Below are 22,914 nucleotides of genomic sequence, written 5' to 3'. Positions count from 1 at the left end.
CTCTCAAGTATATCCTTTCTTCTTCATGCACTTTTTTACTTATAACTGCCTGCGGGAGGGGGCATAGAAGAGAGGAGCCAACACACCCAGTTGAAGAAATTTAAAGTGCATCGGCTCCTTTGGACCCCGTCTATAACCCATTGTACTAAGTCTCCCCATTATCCCTTATAGACTAAGAGAAAAGGATTTACCGGTAGGTAATTTAAAATTGTATTATTCCCTCGCAGGGGCCAATTCATAGACCCACAATAGCTGCCACTTGGGCTGCAAAAGGTATTGAGGCATGGGTTCAGAGGATATTTCTGACAATGCTATACAATACTTGTCTCACATATGCACCGCTGCCTATTATATTTAGTAGGCTTCCTCTGAGGCGGGCATACTGGCAGCCAAAGCGTCAGCCACGTCTGTCCTGGCTCGCCGCATACTGTGGTTAAGGTTGTGGAAAGTGGATTTAGACTCCAAGAAGACCTTGGAGGTACAGATAGAGCCTTGCTGTTCCTGGGATTGCTGGGGCAAATCCTCCTCCTCTGTGGAACTGCCTGACTGCCAGTGCTGTGCTTCCTACAGGACACTTGAGTATTCTACCTGTCTCTGAGAATATGTTAGTTATGAAAGAGTGCATACATTCAGGGTTGTGTGGTACAAACACCCTGTGATATACATCCAGTGCTTACTGTGTTTGTTATATCTATAGTTATTACATATAGCCATACTGAGTATTACTTTGTATTGCTAGTCCAGTGCAGTTTATGGTACATAATTTCTGCATGGTACACTTGTGACTATACAGTATATGTGTGTGTGTGTGTGCATGTAGCTGCTGCGTGGTTACCTTATTGCAGGGTATTTCACTCAGCGTGCTATTCCTATATTGCTATACCTGAAGGGGCCAAGTGTTTCAGGTTTTTCTATAATTAATATAGAATTGTATCACAAGATATACTGACGGGGTATTTTTACTTGTGATTTATAGTCACCATATATTCTATATCTATTGAATTCCTGATCTGTGCCATCTTAGGCTACTGTTCTGAGAGTTCTTGCTAGGTATCAGTGCTGCTCCACCTTGTACCGTGTTGCTCATTATTGTGCACATAATTATGTCTGCTACATGTGGCAAAGACGTTGGGGCATTTCCCACACTTCGTGGTAGAGAGGCCGCAGACGTAATGGAGGATAATTTAGCAGCTGAGAGTTCAGGTTCAGGGGGTTCCTTACACCCCAGTGGGTCGGTAGCGCTTGGGGCATCACATGACCCACCTTGGGCTACATTCTCCACATTGTTAAACACGCTTGTGACTAAATTGACGCCCCCTGTGGGACCACCTGTGCCACTGCAACAGTTTATGGTCCCTGCTGTGAACCCGCCATGGGTGGATCAACTTTCCACTCAGATTTAGTCATCGATCGATTCAAATGCTGTAACTAAGTGTCACTCTCGCCCGCCTAAGACTAAGTTGTCTTCTAAACGGGCCATTACCTCCTCCCAATCCACGGTTTTAACCGACACATCCTCTGAGGAGGACGGTGCATATACTAACCCCTCTGATTCCGGCAAAAGCAAACACGTTGCACTTGGTGGTACATTCCCTCCTGATCACAGGAGTGGTGGCACAGGTGCCTCTGGCTCAGAGAGGCAAGGGGTACTATTCACCGCTGTTTCTAGTCCCAAAACTGAACGAGTCCTCGCAGCCCATTCTCAATCTGAAGTCCTTGAACATGTGCAGGTCTCCAAGTTTCGTATGGAAACTCTGCGCTCTTTTGTTCTGGCCATGGTGCCTGGGCACTATATTGTCTCCCTGGACATAAAGGATGCCTACCTACATATTCCTATTGCGGTTTCTCATCAACAGTACCTGTGGTTTGCGGTAGGCAACCTTCATTACCAATTTTGGGTGTTACCCTTTGGTTTGACAACGGCTCCCCGAGTTTTCACCAAAGTAATGGCGGTCATGACGGCTACACTCCGCCGTCAAGGGGTCAGGATCCTACCATATTTGGGCGATTTGTTGATCCCGGCAAATTCCCCAGAACTTCTCCTGTGTCATCTCGATCTGATGGTCCAGTGCATGACAGCCCACTGGTGACTGATCAACTGGAAGAAATCCTCCCTGGTTCCTGCTCGGAGCATGTTACACCTGGGAGCGTTATTGGACACTCACAACGAACAGTTGTCCCTGTCTCAGGAGAAAGTCCTGAAGCTTCAGGACAGGATTCGATGCTTCCTTTCTCGTCCGCAAGTGTCGATACATTCGGCAATGCAAGTGCTAGGTCTCATGGTGTCGGTTTTCGACATGGTGGAGTATGCTCAGTTCCACACTCGCCCTCTGCAGAAGATAAATTCTGACCAAGTGTGGTGGCCTTCCTCATCAGATAAGATCTCACATGATCTCATTGTCTCCGGAGGTCCGCCTGTCACTGAGCAGGTGGCTGCAGGACCATCAATTGAGCAGGGGCCGTCCATTCTGGATATCCGACTGGGTCCTCCTGACAACAGATGCCAGTCTGAGAGGTTGGAGCGTGGTGTTGGAACAACACTCTCTTCAGGGTCGGTGGACCAAGGAGGAGTCTCTACTCCCAATAAACATTCTGGAACTGCAGGCAGTGTTCAGTGTGTTGACAATGGCCCAGCATCTCATACAGACCAGACCTGTTCAAGTACAATCGGACAACGCCACCACGGTGTCGTACATCAATCATCAAGGCGGCACTCGAAGCCGCATGGCAATGAAGGAAGTATTAAAGATTCTTCAATGGGCAGAACGCCATCTGCCGGCCATATCGCAGTGTTCATTCCGGGTGTCCTGAACTGGGAAGCGGACTACCTCAGTCGTCAGGACGTACACGCAGGAGAGTGGAGCCTCCATCTGGAGGTGTTTCAACTTCTCATGGACACGTGTGGCCTTCTAGATGTGGATCTGATGGTGTCTTGACACAATCACAAGGTTCCGGTCTTCGGAGCAAGGACAAGGTAACCTCAAACTGCGTTCGTGGACGCTTCGGGGATTCCATGGAACTTTCAGCTACCGTACGTGTTCTCTCCAGTGTCACTCCTACCCAGAGTAATACGGAAGTTCAAGCAAAAAGGAGGAAACCTGCTACTGGTCGTTCCAGCGTGGCCCAGACGGCACTGGTTCTCCGATATACTGGGTCTCTCATGGGATCGTCCCTTTCTACTTCCACAACGATCATACCTCCTCATTCAGGGCCCTTGTGTTTCCCAGGATTTAGGCTGTCTGGCTTTGACGGCATGGCCCTTGAGGCTTCCGTCCTGAGGGTCAAGGGTTTTTCTGAGGTGGTCGTTCAAACTATGTTGAAGACCCGTAAGCCGGCTTCTGCTCTGATCTACCATAGGGTCTGGAATGCTTACTTTACTTGGTGTGCGTCTCACAATCATGACATTTTCAAGTTTAGTACGGCCAAACTGTTGGCCTTTCTACAACAGGGCCTGGATTTAGGCCTGCGCCTGGCCTCCCTCAAGGTTCACATCTCTGCCTTGTCGGTTTAGTTTCAGGAAAAATTGCTACCCTACCTGATGTCCATACATTCACTCAGGGTGTGTTTAGGATTCAGCCTCCTTATGTGCCACCTGTGGCCCCTTGGGATCTGTCGGTGGTGGTGGTGGCCTTACAAGAGTCTCCGTTTGAGCCTCTTCCCTCTGCTGACCTTAAGTGGTTTTCCCTTTAAGGTGTTATTCTTGCTGGCTATTGCTTCAGCTAGAAGGGTCTTGGACTTGGGTGCCTTTTCCTTTAAGTCTCCCTATTTGATTTTTCACCGTGACCGGGCGGTGCTTCGAACACGCCCGGGTTATTTACCCAAGTTGGTGTCTTCCTTCCACCTTAACCAGGAGATTGTGGTTTTGGCCTTTAATTCTCCTGAGTTGTCTTCCAAAGAGTTGATAATGTCAATTATTATCTTAAAACATAAAGCTATACACTGTTACCGTGGAGCCGCTATAGCCGCTAGACTTATTACACACACTACGGACTAAGTACGCTATTTGCGTACTGAGTAATGTATTTGGTACGCACTTATCGTATCAGACGCCGTGCCGTGGGTACAACGTACTCGCGGGACATACGCACACTGATTGAAATACTGTAAACCTTATTAATGAAACACTGTAATGATATGCTTATACTTTAAACCTTAACAGCAAAGCACTGCAACAATGTTAATACCTTTTAAACCTTAAGTATCGCTGGTGATACAAAGTATCCGCAGTGCATACACCTTAACAATGCTTATACACTTTAAACAGGTTAAACCACTTTAACAGCCTATGCAGGAAAGTGAAAACACAACACTGATTTGTATTTGAAACCACAGGATTCTAAGGCCTCCATAGATTGATTCCAATAAAAGGTAAAAACAGTACAGTTTATACACTACAGGCTAACAAGTAAATCTAAACAGAATAATGGAGAATAATGGCTACAGAGACATATACATACGTGAGAATGTTTCGCAGGCGCAACCTGAATTCAGTCCTCAGCTATCAGGGAGAAAGCCTTCAGAGTCTTGTGTGTCCAACCCTGCGGCAAGCTCTATATGTTCATTTCATCCAAAACAATACAATGGTCACTGTAATCCCTTTGTCTATTGGACACAGAGATGTTCATTTACGTTACAGGAGAGGTCATTGGTGGATTTGAAAAGGTGGGCTGTGTCTTTCCCCAACTGCTCTAGTGGGTGGTATCCTCTGGATTCCCCCCCCCCCCGCATACACAATACACAGTAAACACAGTCAATGTTCTACTTTTGCACATAACTATACGCAGGAATATGCAATCTTCTCCTAACTAACACCGGAATGTTACTCTCAAAATACCCTACAGCTGGATACTAGACACCACCTTTCAACCTTTATCTGACCCTTCCTATCATGCAAAGAGGAATCCCTCTGCCCAGGAACTGTTTAAACTAATCATACTCGTTGACATGGTCTAGGGGAATATTAACTACAAAATGCACTATATGGGTTAAATATGCTACGATCGAGTCGCATGCTACACGCTCACAAACTCCGCCGTAAATACACATCTTATGCGCACGAGACGTTGGAGCGTCCCCTACGCAACCTGTGGGGATGTGTACGCACGGGGGACTGAGTGCACGAGCAGCGCGCGTGTGCATGAGGGGTTAGTACAAGGCATATTAATCATTTATCAATCAATCAATCAATATTTTTCGACTTTGACAGAGTGATCTTTGGATGTGGTATGGGCTCTCGTATCTATGTGTAGAGAACTTTACGAAATCCGATTCTCTTTTTGTGTTGTTTGGTTTTCACAAACGTGACTGGCCTGCTTCCAAGCAGTGCCTGGCCAGATGGATTAGAATGGTGATTGCACAATCTTATGTACAGGCTGATCTTACGGTACCTGCTTCCATCAAAGCCCATTCTACTCTGTTGGTTGGACCTTCTTGGGCGGCCCACCGTCTTGCGATCCTTGAACAATTGTGCAAGGCGGCTACGTGATCCTCGGGAAACACGAACATTAGGTTCTATGCCTTTGATACTGCCGCTTCCCAGGATGCTTCCTTTGGACGCCGGGTTCTTGTGTCCACTACAGTGTGTCCCCTCCCATAAGGAACTGCTTTAGGACATCCCCGATGTGAATCCTTGTGGAGCCCAGTGTGCCCCGCAGCAGAAAATGAGATTTATGGTAAGAACTTACCCTTGTTAAATCTCTTTCTGCGAGATACACTGGGCTCCATAAGGCGCCCACCCTGACACACTTAGCTTCTTTGGGTTGGTATTGGCATAGCCGCTGACACCCTCTCCTGCGGTGAGTGTGTGGTGTAATTGGCCACGAGTGGTTGCCGTCTCTGGTACCTGCTACTGCATTGAGCTGCTTAAGGAAACTGAGCTCACTGGCATGGAGGCGGGGTTATAGAGGAGGCGTCGCTGTACATTTTGGGAACAGTCAAAAGCTTTGAGCCTGTTGGTGCCTCGGATCAAGATCCTACTCTACACCCCGATGTGAATCATTGCACCAGTGTACCTCGCAGAAAGATTTAACAACGGTAAGTTCTTACCATAATTCTTGTTTTTCGGCCTATACTCAACCTGAACTCACTGAACAAATTTGTGAGAGTAGCCAAGTTTTTCATTGGAAACATTGTGCTCTATCGTGCTGGCGATGGAACCCGGAGATTACATGTTATCCCTGGATATACAGGATGCTTATCTTCATATTCCTATTGCCATATCACATCAGCAGTTCCTGTGGTTTGCTATTGGTGACGGTCACTACCAATTCCGGGATCTGCCATTCGGACTGGCCGCGGCTCCTTGGATCATCACCAAGGTTATGGCCGTGATGACGGCACACCTCTGTTGCCAGGGAGTCAGAATCTTGGCGTACTTGGACAACCTGCTGATTCTGGCGAGTTCCCACGATGTCCTCCTCAGTCATCTACAATTGACAGTGAGTTACTTACAAGCCCACGGATGGCTGATCAATTGGAAGAAGTCCTCGCTGGTCCCAGCTCAGAGCATGGTGCACCTAGGGTTGCTTCTGGACACACACAGTCAGAGACTGTTCTTGTCTCCAGACAAGGTCCTGAAAATCCAAGTCATGATAAGGCACTTCATCCGTCACCCCAGAGTGTCGATTCACTTGGCGATGCAAGTACTTCGACGTTCGACATGGTGGAGTACGCTCAATTTCATACCTGCCCTCTGCAACGATTAATTCCTTCCAGGTGTGGCAGCCTGCCTCATCGGATCAGATCCCAAATGATTTTGTTGACTACGGAGGTTCGTTTGTCACTGACCTGGTGGCTCCAGGACCAGCAATTGAGCAGGGGCAGTCCCTTCTGGATCCCTGACTGGGTCCTCCTGACGATGGTTGCCAGTCTAATGGGATGGCGAGCAGTGTTGAAGCAACACTCTTTTCAGGGTCGGTGGATCACAGAAGAATCTCTCCTCCCAATAAACATCCTCGAGCTGAGGGCGGTGTACAATGCATTCATTTGCCTTGCCTCTGGTATGAAACAGACCGGTTCAAATACGGTCGGACTACGCCATGACAGTGGAATACATAAACCATCAAGGTGGCACTCAAAGCCGCATTGCTATTAAGGAAGTGTCAAAAATCCTTTGTTGGGCAGAACGCCATCTGCCAAGTTTATCGGCAGTATTCATTCCGGGTGTCCTGAACTGGGAAGCGGACCACCTCAGTCGCCAGGACGTACACGCCGAAGAGTGGAGTCTTCATCAGGAAGCCTTTCAACTCCTAGTCGACAGGTGGGGTCTTCCGGATGTAGACCTCATTGCGTCTCGACACAATAACAAGGTTCCGGTTTTCGGATCAAGGACAAGGGATCCTCAAGCTGCGTTCGTGGACGCACTAGCAATTCCATGGAACTTTTGGCTGCCTTACGTGTTCCCTCCAGTGTCACTCCTGCCCAGGGTTCTACGGAAGTTAAAACAGGAAGGAGGAATGCTGCTTCTAGTTGCTCCAGCATGGCCCAGAAGGCATTGGTTCTCAGACCTGCAGGGTCTATCGACAGGGCATCCTCTTCTACATCCTCAATGACCAGTCCTCCTGTCTCTACCCAGACTTGGCCAGACTGGCTTTGACGGCATGGCTCTTGAAGCATCACTCTTGAGAGCCAAAGGATTTTCATAGGCAGTTATTCAAACGATGTTGAAAGCTGAGAAGAATTATGATGTCCATAAATTCAGAACTTCCAGAATATTGGCTTTTCTGCAAAGTAGGTTTTTATCTGGCTTCCCTCAAGGTTCATATATCTGCCTTGTCGGTTTGGTTTCAGAGAAAAATTGCCTCTATACCTGATGTTCAGACGTTCATTCAGTGCATTATTCGGATTTAGCCTCCCTATGTCCCTCCTGTGGCTCCATGGGATTTGTCTGTTGTGCTGAATGCTCTGCAAGACTCTCCATTTGAACTTCTTGAATATGTGGACCTTAAATGGCTCACAGCCAAGGTCCTGTTCTTGCTAGCCATTGCCTCTGCAAGACGGGTGTCGCACTTGGGCGCTTTGCCCTGTTGTCCACCCTTTCTCATATTCCACCAGGACCGGGCTGTTCTAAGAACTTGCCCCGGTTATTTGCCTAAGGTGGTGTCATCTTTTCACCTTAACCAAGAGATTGTAGTTCCAGCCTTTGTCTCTATGGATTTGTCTCCCAAAGAACGTTCTTTGGATGTGGTTAGGGCTCTCCATGTCTATATGGAGAGGACTGCCTCCATCAGGTGGTCATATTCCTTTTCTCTTACGTCCTAGAGGATGCTGGGGACTCCAAAAGGACCATGGCGTATAGACGGGATCCGCAGAAGCTTAGGCACACTAAAAAGACTTTGACTGGGTGTAAACTGGCTCCTCCCTCTATGCCCCTACCCCAGACCTCAGTTAGACTTTGTGCCCAGGAGTGACTGGACACACACTAGGGGAGCTCTACTGAGTTTCTCTAGAAATACTTTTGTTAGGTTTTTTATTTTCAGGGAGACCTGCTGGCTACAGGCTCCCTGCATCGTGGGAGTGAGGGGAGAGAAGTCAGACCTACATCTGCTTAGTTCAAGGGCTCTGCTTCTTAGGCTACTGGACACCATTAGCTCCAAAGGGTTCGATCACTTGGTTCGCCTAGCTGCTTGTTCCCGGAGCCGCGCAGTCACCCCCCTCACAGAAGCCAGAAGATAGAAGCCGGGTGAGTATTAGAAGAACCGAAGACTTCAGACGGTAGAAGACTTCAGTAACTGAGGTACAGTGCAGCGGTAGCGCTGCGCTCCATGCTCCCACACACATCACCAACGGCACTGCAGGGCGCTGGGGGGGAGCGCCCTGGGCAGCAGTTGCTGAGGTCTGTGGGACTGACTAAAGGCATATTAAAGGCACCGTATATAATACCCCCGCCAGTATAAATAATTCAAATTTGAGCGGGACTGAAGCGCGTCGGGAAGGGGCGGGGCTTAGCTGCACAGCTCACCAGCGCCATTTTCTTCTCTCCACAGCCGCTGCAGAGAACGCTGGCCCGGTACCTCCATGCTCCTCACAATTAAAAGGGAGCAAAACGGGGGGGGGGGGGGGGGGGGGTCCGATAATGTGGTGCTTTTCTTGTTATTTCAGTGCTACTGAGATATATATATATATATATATATATATATATATATACTAGTGTAGTATATAGGCGCTCGGGTGTGAGCTGGCATACTCCCTCTGTGTTTCTCTCTCCAGGCTTCCCTGTAGGCTGTCCCCTTTATTTGGCCAATGTGAGTGTGGGGGTGTCGGTACTTCGTGTAGGCATGTCTGAGGCTGAGTGTTCCTCCCCGGAGGAAGTTACTGGGGGCGCAGAAAAGGAGCTGGAAATGGCTCAGTCGGCACAGCCGACTGCTGATTGGGTTGCTATGTTAAGTACACTTAATGCTAATGTGGGTTTGTTGTCTAAGAGGCTTGATAAGTCTGATTCTCAAACACAAACTTGGAGAAAGTCCATGGAGGATGCTTTGGCTCAGGTGCAGACCCCCTCAGGGTCCCAAAAACGTTAATTTACCCAGATGGTAGACACATATCCCGACACAGACTCTGATTCCGATGTCGATTTTAATGAGGCTACTTTACACCCAAGGGTAGCTAAGAGTATTGAGTACATGATTGTGGCTATTAAAGATGTTTTACTTATCTCTGACGAACCTGCTGTTTAGGAAACAAGGATTTGCCTATTTAAAGGGAAAAAAATCTGAGGTGAAGTTTCCCCCCTCTCATGAAATGAATGCTCTTTGTGAAAAAGCTTGGGAGTCGCCGGACAAAAGGTGGCAGATTCCCAAGAGAATTTTTATGGCGTATCCTTTCCCCTCTGATGACAGGGGAAAATGGGAGTCGTCTCCGAATGTCGACAAGGCTCTATCCCGTTTGTCCAAGAAGGTGGCGCTTCCGTCCCCTGACATGGCTGCTCTCAAGGATCCGGCGGATCGCAAGCTGGAGACGTCTTTGAAGGCCATTTTCGTTAATACTGGTGCATTGGTCAGACCTGCTGTGGCGTCGGTATGGGTGAGTAGTGCTATTGCTAAATGGGCTGATAATTTAGCTTCTGATATGGATATCCTTGATAAAGATAATATTCTTTTGACTCTTGGTTATATCAAGGACGCTGCAGATTACCTAAAGGATGCGGCGAGAGATGTTGGCCTCTTGGGATCAAGAGCCAATGCCATGGCGGTCTCGGCCAGGAGGGCGCTGTGGATCCATCAGTGGAATGCTGACTCCCAAGAAAATTATGGAACCTCTACCCTTCAAAGGTAGTGTCTTGTTTGGTGACGGCCTGGCTGACCTGGTGTCGACCGCTACTGCGGGTAAGTCATCTTTTCTTCCTTATGTTCCCGCTCAACAAAAGAAGGGGCCTCATCAGCAGATGCAGTCCTTTTGACCTAATAAATACAAGCGAGGTAAGGGCTCGTCCTTCCTCGCTTCAAAGGGTAGAGGAAGGGGAAAGAAGTCGCCTGCAGGGTCAGGCACCCTGGACCAAAACTCCTCCCCCTGCCTCTACCAAGTCCACCGCGTGACGCTGGGGCTCCCCTGCCGGAGTCAGGGGGGCCGTCTCCGAATTTTCAGTCAGGTCTGGTTTCAATCAGCCCTGGATCCTTGGGTCTTAGACATAGTGTCCCAAGGGTACAAACTGGAGTTTCAGTAGATGCCCCCCCCCCCCCGCTTTTTCAAATCGGCATTGCCAGTTTCACTTCCGGAAAGAGCAGTAGTAAATGCTGCGATACAAAAGTTGTGTCAACAGAGGGTCATTGTCCCCGTTCCCACGTCCCAACGGGGGTAAGGGTTCTATTCGAGCCTCTTTGTCGTACCGAAGCCGGACGGTTCGGTTAGACCGATTCTGAACCTAAAATCCCTCAATCCATACTTGAAAACGTTCAAGTTCAAGATGGAATCTCTAAGAGCTGTGATATCCAGCCTAGAAGGGGGGGATTTTATGGCGTCAGTCGACATAAAGGATGCCTACTTACACGTCCCAATATATCCTCTGCATCAGGCCTTCCTGAGATTTGCGGTGCAGGATTGCCATTACCAATTTCAGACGTTGCCGTTTGGGCTTTCCACGGCCTTGAGGGTTTTCACCAAGGTTATGGCAGAAATGATGCTACTCCTTCGCAAGCGAGGGGTCACAATTATCCCGTACTTGCACGATCTCCTGAGAAAGACGAGGTCAGAGGAGCAATTGTGACAGAATGTGGAACTCTCCCTGACTGTTCTCCAAGATCACGGTTGGATTTTAAATTTGCCAAAGTCGCAATTGATTCCGATGACTCGGCTGCCCTTCCTGGGCATGATCCTAGACACGAAGCTTCAGGAAGTGTTTTTTCCGGAGGACAAAGCTCTAGAAATACAGACCATGGTCAAGGAGCTTTTGAGACCGACAAGTGTGTCGATTCATCAATGCACTCGAGTACTAGGGAAAATGGTGGCAGCGTACGAGGCCATTCCGTTTGGCAGGTTTCATGCAAGGGTGTTTCAGTGGGACCTGCTGGACAAATGATCCGGGTCTCACCTACAAATGCACCGGAAAATATGTCTATCTTCCAGGGCCAGGATCTCTCTCCTGTGGTGGCTGCAAAGCTCTCACTTTCTAGAGGGACGCCGTTTCGCAATCCCGGACTGGATCCTGCTGACCACAGATGCAAGTCTCCGAGGCTGGGGCGCAATCGCGCAGGGAAGAAGTTTTCAGGGAAAATGGTCAAGCCAGGAATCTTCTCTCCACATAAATGTTCTTGAGTTAAGAGCCATTTACAACGGCCTCCTGCAAGCGAAGTACCTTCTTCAGGGTCTCCCTGTCCTGATCCAGTGGGACAACATCACAGCGGTGGCGTACGTAAACCGCCAAGGCGGAACAAGGAGCAGGGCGGCAATGACGGAAGCCACAAGAATTCTCCCCTGGGCGGAACAGCACCTACCAGATTGGCCGTGGAGGGCCTGGTATCCGGATCTTCAGGAATTATATAGTGGAAGATCCCTGGCCGCTTCCTCTAAGAGAGGACCCTTTTACTGCAGGGGCCCTGCCTGTTTCCAGACTTACCGCGGCTGCGTTTGACGGCGTGGAAGTTAAACGCCAGATTTTAGCTCAGAAGGGTATTCCCGGGGAAGTCATCCCCACTCTCCTTAAGGCTAGGAAGGAGGTCACGGCGAAACATTATCACCGTATTTGGAGAAAATATGTGTCGTGGTGTGAAACCAAAGCAGCTCCTGCGGAGGAGTTTCACTGGGTGTTTCCTCCATTTTTTGCAGGCAGGCGGGGATGCGGGTCTGAAATTGGGTTCCATCAAAGTGCAGATTTCGGCTTTATCTATTTTCTTTCAAAAGGAATTGGCCGTCCTTCCTGAGGTTCAGACTTTCGTGAAGGGAGTGCTGCATATCCATCCTCCATTTGTGCCACCTGTGGCGCCGTGGGATCTTGAAGTGGTGTTGGAGTTTCTTATGTTTCACTGCTTTTAGCCTTTGCGTAAGGTTGAGTTGAAGTTTCTCCCTTGGAAAGTGGTCATGCTTTTGGTTCTGGCGTCTGCCAGACGAGTGTCCGAGTTGGCGGCCTTGTCTCACAAGAGCCCGTATTTGATCTTTCATTCGGATAGAGCGGAATTGAGGACTCGTCAACAATTTCTGCCGAAGGTGGTTTCTTCTTTTCACATAAACCAACCTATTGTGGTACCTGTGGCTACGGATGCTGTGGCGGTCCCAAGATCTCTTGATGTTGTAAGAGCTTTGAAAATTGATGTCGCCAGAACAGCTCTTACTAGAAAAACGGAGGCTAAGTTTGTCCTGTATGCTTCCAACAAGATTGGAAATCCTGCTTCTAAGCAAACTATTGCACGCTGGATTTGTAATACGATTCAGCAAGCTCATTCTTCGGCTGGGCTACCGTTGCCGAAGTCGGTGAAGGCCCATTCTACCAGGAAGGTGGGCTCATCTTGGGTGGCTGCCCGAGGGGTCTCGGCACTTTAACTTTGCCAAGCAGCTCCGTTGTCGGGTTCAAACACTTTTGCTAAGCTCTAGAAGTTTGATACCCTGGCTGATGAGGACCTCATGTTTGCTCAATCAGTGCTGCAGAGTCGTCCGCACTCTCCCGCCCGTTCTGAAGCTTTGGTATAGACCCCATGGTCCTTTTGGAGTCCCCAGCATCCTCTAGGACATAAGAGAAAATAGGATTTTAATACCTACCGGTAAATCCTTTTCTCCTAGTCCGTAGAGGATGCTGGGCGCCCATCCCAGTGCAGACTTTTCCTTGCAGTTGTATTGATACTGGTTACACGTGGTTTGTGTATCCGTTATGTTCAGCTTGTTGCTGCTGTTAGTTCATACTGTTATCTGGTTTCATGCTACTCCAGTTGTACGGTATGTTTGTGGTGTGGGCTGGTATGTTTATCGCCCTTAGTTAACAAAAATCCTTTCCTCGAAATGTCCGTCTCTCCTGGGCACAGTTCCTATAACTGAGGTCTGGGGGAGGGGCATAGAGGGAGGAGCCAGTTCACACCCAGTCAAAGTCTTTTTGTGTGCCCAAGCTCCTGTGGATCCCATCTATACCCCATGGTCCTTTTGGAGTCCCCAGCATCCTCTACGGACTAGGAGAAAAGGATTTACCGGTAGATATTAAAATCCTATTTTTTGTACTGTTTATTTTTCACAAACGTGGCTAGCCTGCGTATAAGCAAAGCTTGGCCAGATGGATTAGAATGGTGATTGCCCAAGCCTATGCGCAGGCTGGTCTCCCAGCTCCTGCTGCAGTTAAAGCCCATTCTACTCGGTCTGTTGGACCTTCTTGGGCGGCCCGCCGTGGCGCGTACCCAGAACAATTGTGCAAGGCGGCGACGTGGTCCTCAGTGAACACATTCATTAGGTTCTATGCCTTTGATACTTCCACCTCCCAGGATGCTTCCTTTGGACGCTGGGTTCTCTTACCCGCTAGGACGCGTCCCCTCCCTTGAGCAAAAACTGCTTTAGGACATCCCCAATGTTTTCTCTGTGGAACACAGTGTACCCCGCTGCAGAAAAGGAAAATTATGGTAGATTTACCATGGTTAACTCTCTTTCTGCGAGGTACACTGGGTATCGTGTCACATCCTTCATGGGCTGACTGTATTCCCTCTAAAATCAAACATTTGGAAACCCCTCTACAGGAAGCCTGCGTTTGCCGCTGGATATAGACTTGCTCAAATCCTTCTGTATCCATGTAATCACAGACAGACTCGATGATGTTAAGATCATAGATCTCTGGGGGCCATTTCATCACTTCCAGGATTCCTTGTTTTCCTTTATGCTGAATATAGTTCTTAATGACATTTGGTTTATGTTTGATGCCGTTGTCATGCTGCAGAAAAATTTGGAGCCAATTAGATGCCTCCCTGATGCTGTTGCTTGATGGATAAGTACTTGCATGGAGTGCCATGCTTTTCCCTCCTGCTATGGATGCCATTGTCTCCTTTGGTGCAGGAACTCTCTAAAAGTTGCCGATGGGAGGCAGGGGCCCTCAGGCTGTGTCATCCAGCCCAGCATCATCTTCACTACATTTGGAGGAGAGGGTTGTTTTGGGACATCCGAACTCTCTTGTGCTAGTACATCATTATATGAACGTTTTGGTTATGCAAATATAAGATCTTTGTTTCATGTACAGATCTGTACACATACTTTCTCTTTCATTCATCTTGGGGACGCTGCACACTTACTGATGGGTTAGAGTGTATAGGAAGGGAGTTTGCACAGAACCTATAGAAACTAACTCCTCCCCACACTAACCCCTCCCATTCACATATTTTATGGTCTATGGATTTTTATTAGGTTTCTTTTGTTTTGATTTTAGTTTTATTACATACTTTACTTAGTCCCTGTGCACAGGTGACAAGCATAGCTGGAGTGAGGTTAGCTAGTTAAGGATTTTTCCCACTCTACATTGCCTCTGAGAAGCCACCATACTAATCTCACTGGGGCTTGCTTATTCCGGTCAGAGATCCGAGGAGGCATTTCTCAGGTAGGACAGCCACAACCTACCTAGGCAGTGTTGGGTTGTTTCTTCCATTAATATGTGTAATGCTGTGTTACCCTTGCTCCCCATTCCTCCCCCTCCCCAGTTTTGTTTTCACTGCTGTTTGGGTCATAGCGCTAGGTTATATGGGGACTGTTTGACTGGGGGGCACTAGTGTCTATACCCGCTGTCCTGTGCACTGATCTGGATTAGACAGCGTTCCTTTGTCAGAGTTGACTGAGCGGTTCATTCACGCTTCCCCTTTTACTGAAGGAGCTGTAGCCGCGGTGGGACATTGGGGAGGTGACAACGTCCCACCTTACTCTTCTACTCTTCCCGCTCAGCATTGTCTTGCCACTCGCCTACTTCATTCTGTGGGGGCATGATTGAGCTACAGTCGCCATCTTCTGTGCGCAGGCTGAACGGACACAGCAGGGAGATTCTACGCAGCGTTCAGCACAGAAGCTTATACACTGGGAATCCAGCATCTCACCCGTTTAGTACAGCAGGTTTCAGCAAATAGCAAGTATTGCACGGACCCTTTATCATTGTGCAGTTGTTGATATCTGTGCTGTGGTGATAGACTTAGTTTAATCTAGGTTCACTGTTACTCTGTGATTTATACAGGCGGGGTACATATAGTTACAAAACACTAGTTAGGGGGTAATTTTATTGTAGACTTAACTCTCTATAGTGCTAGTTACTTTACTTATTTACTTTTTGTTTACTTAATAGGCCACTGATAGGATTTATACAGAGAATGGCTAGAAAACTGGACAGATCTACTAAGGGTCAGGCTCAGCTGTTTATTTTGCCTGTTCAGTGTGGCTCCAAACTTTCAAAAGGTAGCATGTAGCCAGGTTCTCTCTGCACTGCATGTTCTGGGACACCTGTTGCGGAGCAGCAGGTAGGTTCTACGGATCAGTCAATGCCTTTGTGAGCCAGAAACATGGCCGATGCTATAGCTGACTTGTGGCAGTCTGTCAAGTTCTGATTCAGGTCAGACTTTTGAGGTACCACCATGGGAAAGAAGTATGGTCAAGTGTCTCTCTGATTGAGCACAGTCTTTTAGTAAATAAAATTGTGACTGCTTCGGGTTCCACGGCTACTAAACAACCGCAGACACTACCCGTTATCACTTTTCCAGGAGAGGAGTTGGAGTCTGAAACCTCCCCCCTGGAGAAGGGTGAAGTAGACCCTGAGTGGGATGATGCCTCTGCTTGGGAAGAAGAGCAGTTCAGAGCTCAGGAGTCAGATTAACAGAAGCCATACGTCAGATTCTTAATAGTCAGGATACGGCTGTGGCGGAGACTTCAACAGCCTTTTTCAAACATCAGGAAAGACAGGTTACTGTTTTCCCTTCCTATACGCATTTTTCAGAGGTTTTAAAAGAGCCTTGGCTTAAACCAGACTTTCTGTTTCAGACTCCAAAGAAGTTGAGGTTTCTGTATTCATTTACTGAAGAGGACAAGAAATTCTGGGAAACAGCCCCGAAGGTTAATGTTCCTATTTCACATCTGGCATAGGCTACTATTATTCCTTCAGTACAATCCGTGACCTTGAAGGAATATAGAGATAGAAAGATAGAGGCGATTCTTAAATCCATGTTTGCCTTATCAGGTATTTCTCTATGTCCAATCCTTGAAAGTGCTTTGGTCCTTAAGGCCGTGGATGACTGGCTAGCAAGGGTGGTTTCTGGAATGCAATCTGATGATCCATCAGAGGCTATTAAATTAGCAGAACAGATTTCTGAAGCACTTACTTATGTAGGGGAAGCCTTAGCCATAACAGCAAGACGATCTCTATGGCTTCGGGTTTGGAACGCGGATTTATATTCAAAACAGACTTTAACAGCCGTTCCATTTGAAGGGGAATTTCTCTTCGGCTCGGAACTTAAAAAAAAATATTTCTAATACCACCGGGGGCAAGAGCCCTTTTCTTTCTGTTGCTCCCCAAAAGCCTAAACCAACAAGGTTTCTGTCCTTTTCGTACTCAGGGCAGAGGAAGTTTCCAGTCCTTTCATGCCTTTTCAAGATTTCCACACAGAGGTGCGTTCCAAGGTAGAGGAACCCAGGCAACTCGTCGACCAGCCGTCAAACCTGCCGACAAACCTACTGCATGATTGTTCTGGGCCTCCGGAGGTATTTTTGGTTGTGGGGGCTCAGTTACTTCAGTTCAAGGAGGTATGGCTCCTGTCAAAACCAGATCGATGGGTGACAGAGGGTCGTATCCCGAGGATATATTTTGGACATCGAGGAGCGGGTCCTACACCGATTTTTTTTATCACACCTCTCCCAGGCGATCCCTCCAGACGTCAAGCACTTATTAATGCAGATTCAACACTTTTATACAATGGAGTAATTCTTCCGGTTCCCAACCAACAACAGTGTCAGGGCTTTTACTCAAGTCTTTGTCTTGTAAGGAAACCGCACCATTTGTTTTGGCTCATCTTAAATCTAAAGTGTCTAAATCCGTATCTCGCAATTCAGAAATTCAAATGGAATCCATTAATTCAATCATCGACACCATGGATCCGGAGGTATATTTGGCATCCATAGACATAAAGGACACCTACCTACCTGCATGTGCCCATTTGAAAGGGTCACCAACCTTTTCTAAGATTTGCAATTGGCCCTTGGCATTTTCAGTTACAAGCTCTTCCGCTTGGGCTCTTCACGGCCCCCCGGGTGTTTACAAAGATCATGTCCCACATGGTTGCAGTACTGACGTGCCAAGGGGTCAACATCACTCCGTATTTGAACAACCTATTGCTGAAGGCTCCATCACAGACACTTCTTCACCAATACTTGCAACTCAAAATAGACACCTGCAATCATTTGGGTGGATAGTGAACTTCCAGAAATAGTCTCTGGTTCCCTCTCAAAGGATGGTGTTCCTACTAGGCCTCCTATTCGACACCAGGAGCCAGAAAGTCTTTCGAATTCAGGAAAAAGGTCAGGATTTACAATCCATGATCCGTTCTCTACAACAATTACCGTGGGTCTCAGTTCTCCGGTGTATGCAGGTATTGGGCACGATGGTAGCAACATTCGAGGCAGTACCATATACCAGATTCCATGCTCGACCTCTTCAAGCTCAGATTCTCTACTGTTGGACTCGAACGGGCCCACATCTGGACTCACAGTTGTTACCGCTTATCGGTTCAGACACATCAGTCTCTCCTTTGATGGCTTCACAGTCACAATTTGACCAAGGGATCACAGTTCACTATTTGAACCTGGATGATGGTTACCACGGGTGCCAGCCTCAATCTCAACACTTCCAGGGTCTCTGGACCAACCAGGAGACAAAGCTACAGATCAACATTCTGGAATTGAGAGCAATCCGCTATGCCCTGCTTCAGATACAATCCTACATCCGAGGTTATCCGGTATGCATTCAATCGGAAAATGCCACAGCGTTGGCTTACATCAACAGGCAAGCAGGAACTCACAGTTGGAGAGCCATGAAAGAAGTTTCTCATATTCTCCAGTGGGCGGAACGTTGGTTTCTGGCCATCTCCGCAGTTCACATTCCAGGAGTGGAGAACTGGGAAGCAGACTACTTAAGCCGTCACACGGTTCATCCAGGGGAGTGGGAGCTACATCAGGAAGTCTTTCTTTCTCTGGTGTCTCGGTGGGGAACCCCAGACATAGACCTCATGGTGTCTCGTATGAACAAAAACGTTGAAGACGTTGTTAGAGCCTTACACATTTATTTGTTCCGTACGGAATCTATTCGCCATACAGATATGTTGTTGATTCTTATTGGTGGGCTTCTGAAAACACGGTGGCTCATTGGGTGACTTCTGCTATTTGGCAGGCCTATGTATCCTCTATGGTTCCTGTTCCTGACCCCCTGATGGCTTACAACGACTAGGGCCGTTGGGGCCTCCTGGGCTGTTCATGGGGGTGTGTAGAGTGGCAACCTGGTCATCCGTGCATACCTTCACGAAGTTCTACCGTTTTCATACTTTTGGTTTGGAGACTGTCTCTGTTGGGCGTCAAATTTTACAGATGGCACTACTGTCTAGGTTATCCCTCCTCTAATTAGCTTGCTTAGGGAAATCCTATCAGTAAGTGTGCAGCGTCCTCCAGATGGGTGAAAGAGAAAAAAGGACTCCATCTGGGGGATGCTGTGATCCCCGCCGTATTTTTGTCTGTTTATTGGTTGTATTTCTGTACTGTATCTTTCGACTTTGCTAAACGTTAACTGAGGTTAACTTAACTGTTAATGTTAACTGTGACAGACTGAGAATGGGAGAGGCTAGAGGGGGGAGGAGTTAGTTTCTATAGGTTCTGTGGCAAACTCCCTTCCCACACACACTAACCCATCAGTAAGCGCGCAGCGTCCCCCAGATGGAATCAGAGAGAGAGATTTCATGGTAAGTAAACAAAAATGCCTCTTCTTTGCTGCAGTCACTCCAAACAGCCCCTCTTGGCACACCATGTCGCATGAGAATCTTCTAGCATTGGGCATCTTTTTTTGGTTTCTTCTTGTTACCAAAAATGTGTGACTAGTCTCTGAATGTGTATATGATGTGCTACAAAGTATCAGTTGCAGCTTTTTTCCAATACAAGTTCTGTTGTGCTCCGTATATAGACTCAGTCACACAGAATATACAAGTGTCATATACCAAATTAATAAACATAGTCGTCTCCGCATGTGTCCTAGTCACATTGAGTTGCGACCTTGATGCACTTTCGTAAAAAAAAAAGACACCCAGCGTTAGCAGAGTTGCACGGGACCTGCCAGCTCACTCACACCATCCTGTGATACATGGTGTATTGAGGCTAGATGTATGAGAACACATCGGTAATTCAACCATATAGATATTTTCATTTGTTTTCAAATTGGAAGTCATTTATTCATTGTCCTGGTCATTTAATGCTTAGAGAAGAAATGCAAGATGCAACTGCAAGTTTTTTATTCATTTTTAAATAAATTAACTGGTGTTTAATAGAATGCACATTTATAGTAATACTGTATTGTATTACATCATTCTTCAGGGCTCCAGCATTGAGAATAAACAAGATTGGATTAAGCATATAAGAGAAGTTATACAAGATAGAACCATTCACTTGAGAGGTGCATTGAAAGAGCCAATTCATATACCGAAGACTGTATCAACAAAACAGAAAGCAGCCAGAAGGTGAGCAATAATTTGTGTAGTACAACGTAACATCCAGTTCTTTTTATTACCATTGACGGAAATTTGTTATACGAAGTGCAAATCCTATATTGTATTGATTATAGTAATTACATACTGTAACTATGATGGTTACACAGACTGTCACCCAGCATGAGCAAATTATGTTAAATGTATGACGGCCAAGAGCCCTGCTGCCAGTGGACTCTTACCTGCTTTCATTTAAATGTTTGAGTCAGGAGTAGCTGGAGTGATAACTAGTGTATAGAGCATTTTTACCTGCTTTAGTGGCAAAGTGGTTAAGAAAGGGGATTCACATTTTAGCAGTGTTTCCCAAACTCCGCCATTACAGTCCATGTTTTTAGGGATATCCAAGGTTGAGCATAGGTGGCTTAATTAGTAATGTACCTCAGTCAATTTGATTTAACCATCTTGGCTCAAGCATGGATATCCTTAAAACCTTGAGTGTAATGGCGAGGTTTGGGAAACTCCGCATTATAGAATATCATAACAATATTAAATTAAACTCCTCAACTCTAAATGGTCTGGTAGTACTTGAGTGGAAATAAAGGGTCTGTAGCCAGCTCCATGGCCTAAATATTAAACCTTCATTTCTCTAACGTCCTAGTGGATGCTGGGTACTCCGTAAGCACCATGGGGTATAGACGGGCTCCGCAGGAGACTGGGCACTCTTAAATGAAAGATTAGGTACTATATCTGGTGTGCACTGGCTCCTCCCTATATGCCCCTCCTCCAGACCTCAGTATCTGTGCCCGGCCAGAGCTGGATGCACTCTAGGGGCTCTCCTGAGCTTCCTAGAAAAGAAAGTATTTGCTAGGTTTTTATTTTCAGGGAGATCTGCTGGCAACAGACTCACTGCTTCGTGGGACTGAGGGGAGAGAAGCGAACCTACCTGCTTGCAGCTAGCTTGAGCTTCTAAGGCTACTGGACACCATTAGCTCCAGAGGGATCGAACACAGGCCCAGCCTCAGTCGTCCGGTCCCGGAGCCGCGCCGCCGTCCCCCTTGCAGAGCCAGAAGAACGAAGAGAAGTAGAAAATCGGCGGCTGAAGACTCCGGTCTTCATTAAGGTAGCGCACAGCACTGCAGCTGTGCGCCATTGCTCCCTTAGCACACCACACACTCCGGTCACTGATGGGTGCAGGGCGCTGGGGGGGGGGGGGGGGCGGCGCCCTGGGCAGCAATTAGATTACCCTACATGGCAAAAAGCACATAATACAGTCTAATAAACTGTATATGTGCATTAACCCCCGCCATTATACATTTAAAAACGCGGGAGAAGCCCGCTGATGAAGGGACGAGGCTATCTCCCTCAGCACACCAGCGCCATTTTCTCTTCACAGCTCCGCTGGAAGGACGCTCCCCAGGCTCTCCCCTGCAGTTCCAGACTTCTAGGGTAAAAAAGAGAGGGGGGGGGGACATAAATTTAGGCGCAAAACTGTGTATATAAGCTGCTATAGGGGAAAAATCACTCTGTATAGTGTACATCCCTGCATTATATAGCGCTGTGGTGTGTGCTGGCATACTCTCTCTCTGTCTCCCCAAAGGACTTGGTGGGGTCCTGTCCTCAGTCAGAGCATTCCCTGTGTGTGTGCGGTGTGTCGGTACGGCTGTGTCGACATGTTTGATGAGGAAGCTTATGTGGAGGCGGAGCAGGTGCCGATAAGTGTGATGTCACCCCCTGCGGGGCCGACACCAGAGTGGGTGGATATGTGGAAGGTATAAATCGACAGTGTCAACTCCTTACATAAAAGGTTAGATGACGTAACAGCAGTGGGACAGCCGGCTTCTCAGCCCGTGCCTGCCCAGGCGTCTCAAAGGCCATCAGGGGCTCAAAAACGCCCGCTACCTCAGATGGCAGACACAGATGTCGACACGGAGTCTGACTCCAGTGTAGACGACGAGGAGACAAATGTACAATCCACAAGGGCCATCCGTTGCATGATTACGGCAATAAAAAATGTGTTGCACATTTCTGCCATTAACCCGGTTACCACAAAAAAGGGTTTTATGTTTGGGGAGAAAAAGCAACCAGTGGTTTTCCCCCATCGGATGAGTTGAATGAAGTGTGTGAAGAAGCATGGGGTTCCCCCGATAAGAAACTGGTGATTTCTAAAAAGTTACTAATGGCGTACCCTTTCCCGCCAGAGGACAGGTTACGTTGGGAGACATCCCCTAGGGTGGATAAGGCGCTCACACGCTTGTCAAAAAAGGTGGCACTGCCGTCTCAGGATACGGCCGCCTTAAAGGAGCCTGCTGATAGAAAGCAGGAGGCAATCCTGAAGTCTGTATATACACACTCAGGTACTATACTGAGACCTGCAATTGCTTCAGCATGGATGTGTAGTGCTGCAGCAGCTTGGTCCGATACCCTGTCAGATAATATTGATACCATCGACAGGGATACTATTTTGCTAACCATAGAGCATATTAAAGACGTCGTCTTATATATGAGGGATGCACAGAGGGATATTTGCCGGCTGGCATCTAGAATTAATGCAATGTCCATTTCTGCCAGGAGAGTATTATGGACTCGGCAGTGGACAGGTGATGCTGATTCTAAAAGGCACATGGAGGTTTTGCCTTAAAAGGGTGAGGAATTGTTTGGGGATGGTCTCTCGGACCTCGTATCCACAGCAACAGCTGGGAAGTCGACATTTTTACCTCAGGTTTCCTCACAGCCTAAGAAAGCACCGTATTATCAGGTACAGTCCTTTCGGCCCCAAAAAGGCAAGCGGGTCAGAGGCACTTCCTTTCTGCCC

At 47.6% G+C, this 22,914-nt stretch overlaps 1 protein-coding gene across 2 annotated transcripts in view; it reads left to right on the top strand.

The window, feature by feature from the left end:
• The window catches only part of TRIO (trio Rho guanine nucleotide exchange factor), a 1,426,902-nt gene that overhangs the window by 989,143 nt on the left and 414,845 nt on the right, over positions 1 to 22,914 (top strand). For both annotated transcript variants that reach the window (XM_063922713.1, XM_063922714.1), the window contains exon 32: positions 19,993 to 20,135. In XM_063922713.1, coding sequence (XP_063778783.1) covers positions 19,993 to 20,135 — 143 coding nt within the window. The remainder of the gene's footprint in view (positions 1 to 19,992; positions 20,136 to 22,914) is intronic.

This window comes from Pseudophryne corroboree, chromosome 5, assembly GCF_028390025.1.
Source record: "Pseudophryne corroboree isolate aPseCor3 chromosome 5, aPseCor3.hap2, whole genome shotgun sequence".
NCBI lineage: Eukaryota > Metazoa > Chordata > Amphibia > Anura > Myobatrachidae > Pseudophryne > Pseudophryne corroboree.
This window is presented reverse-complemented; position numbering and strand designations above follow the sequence as displayed.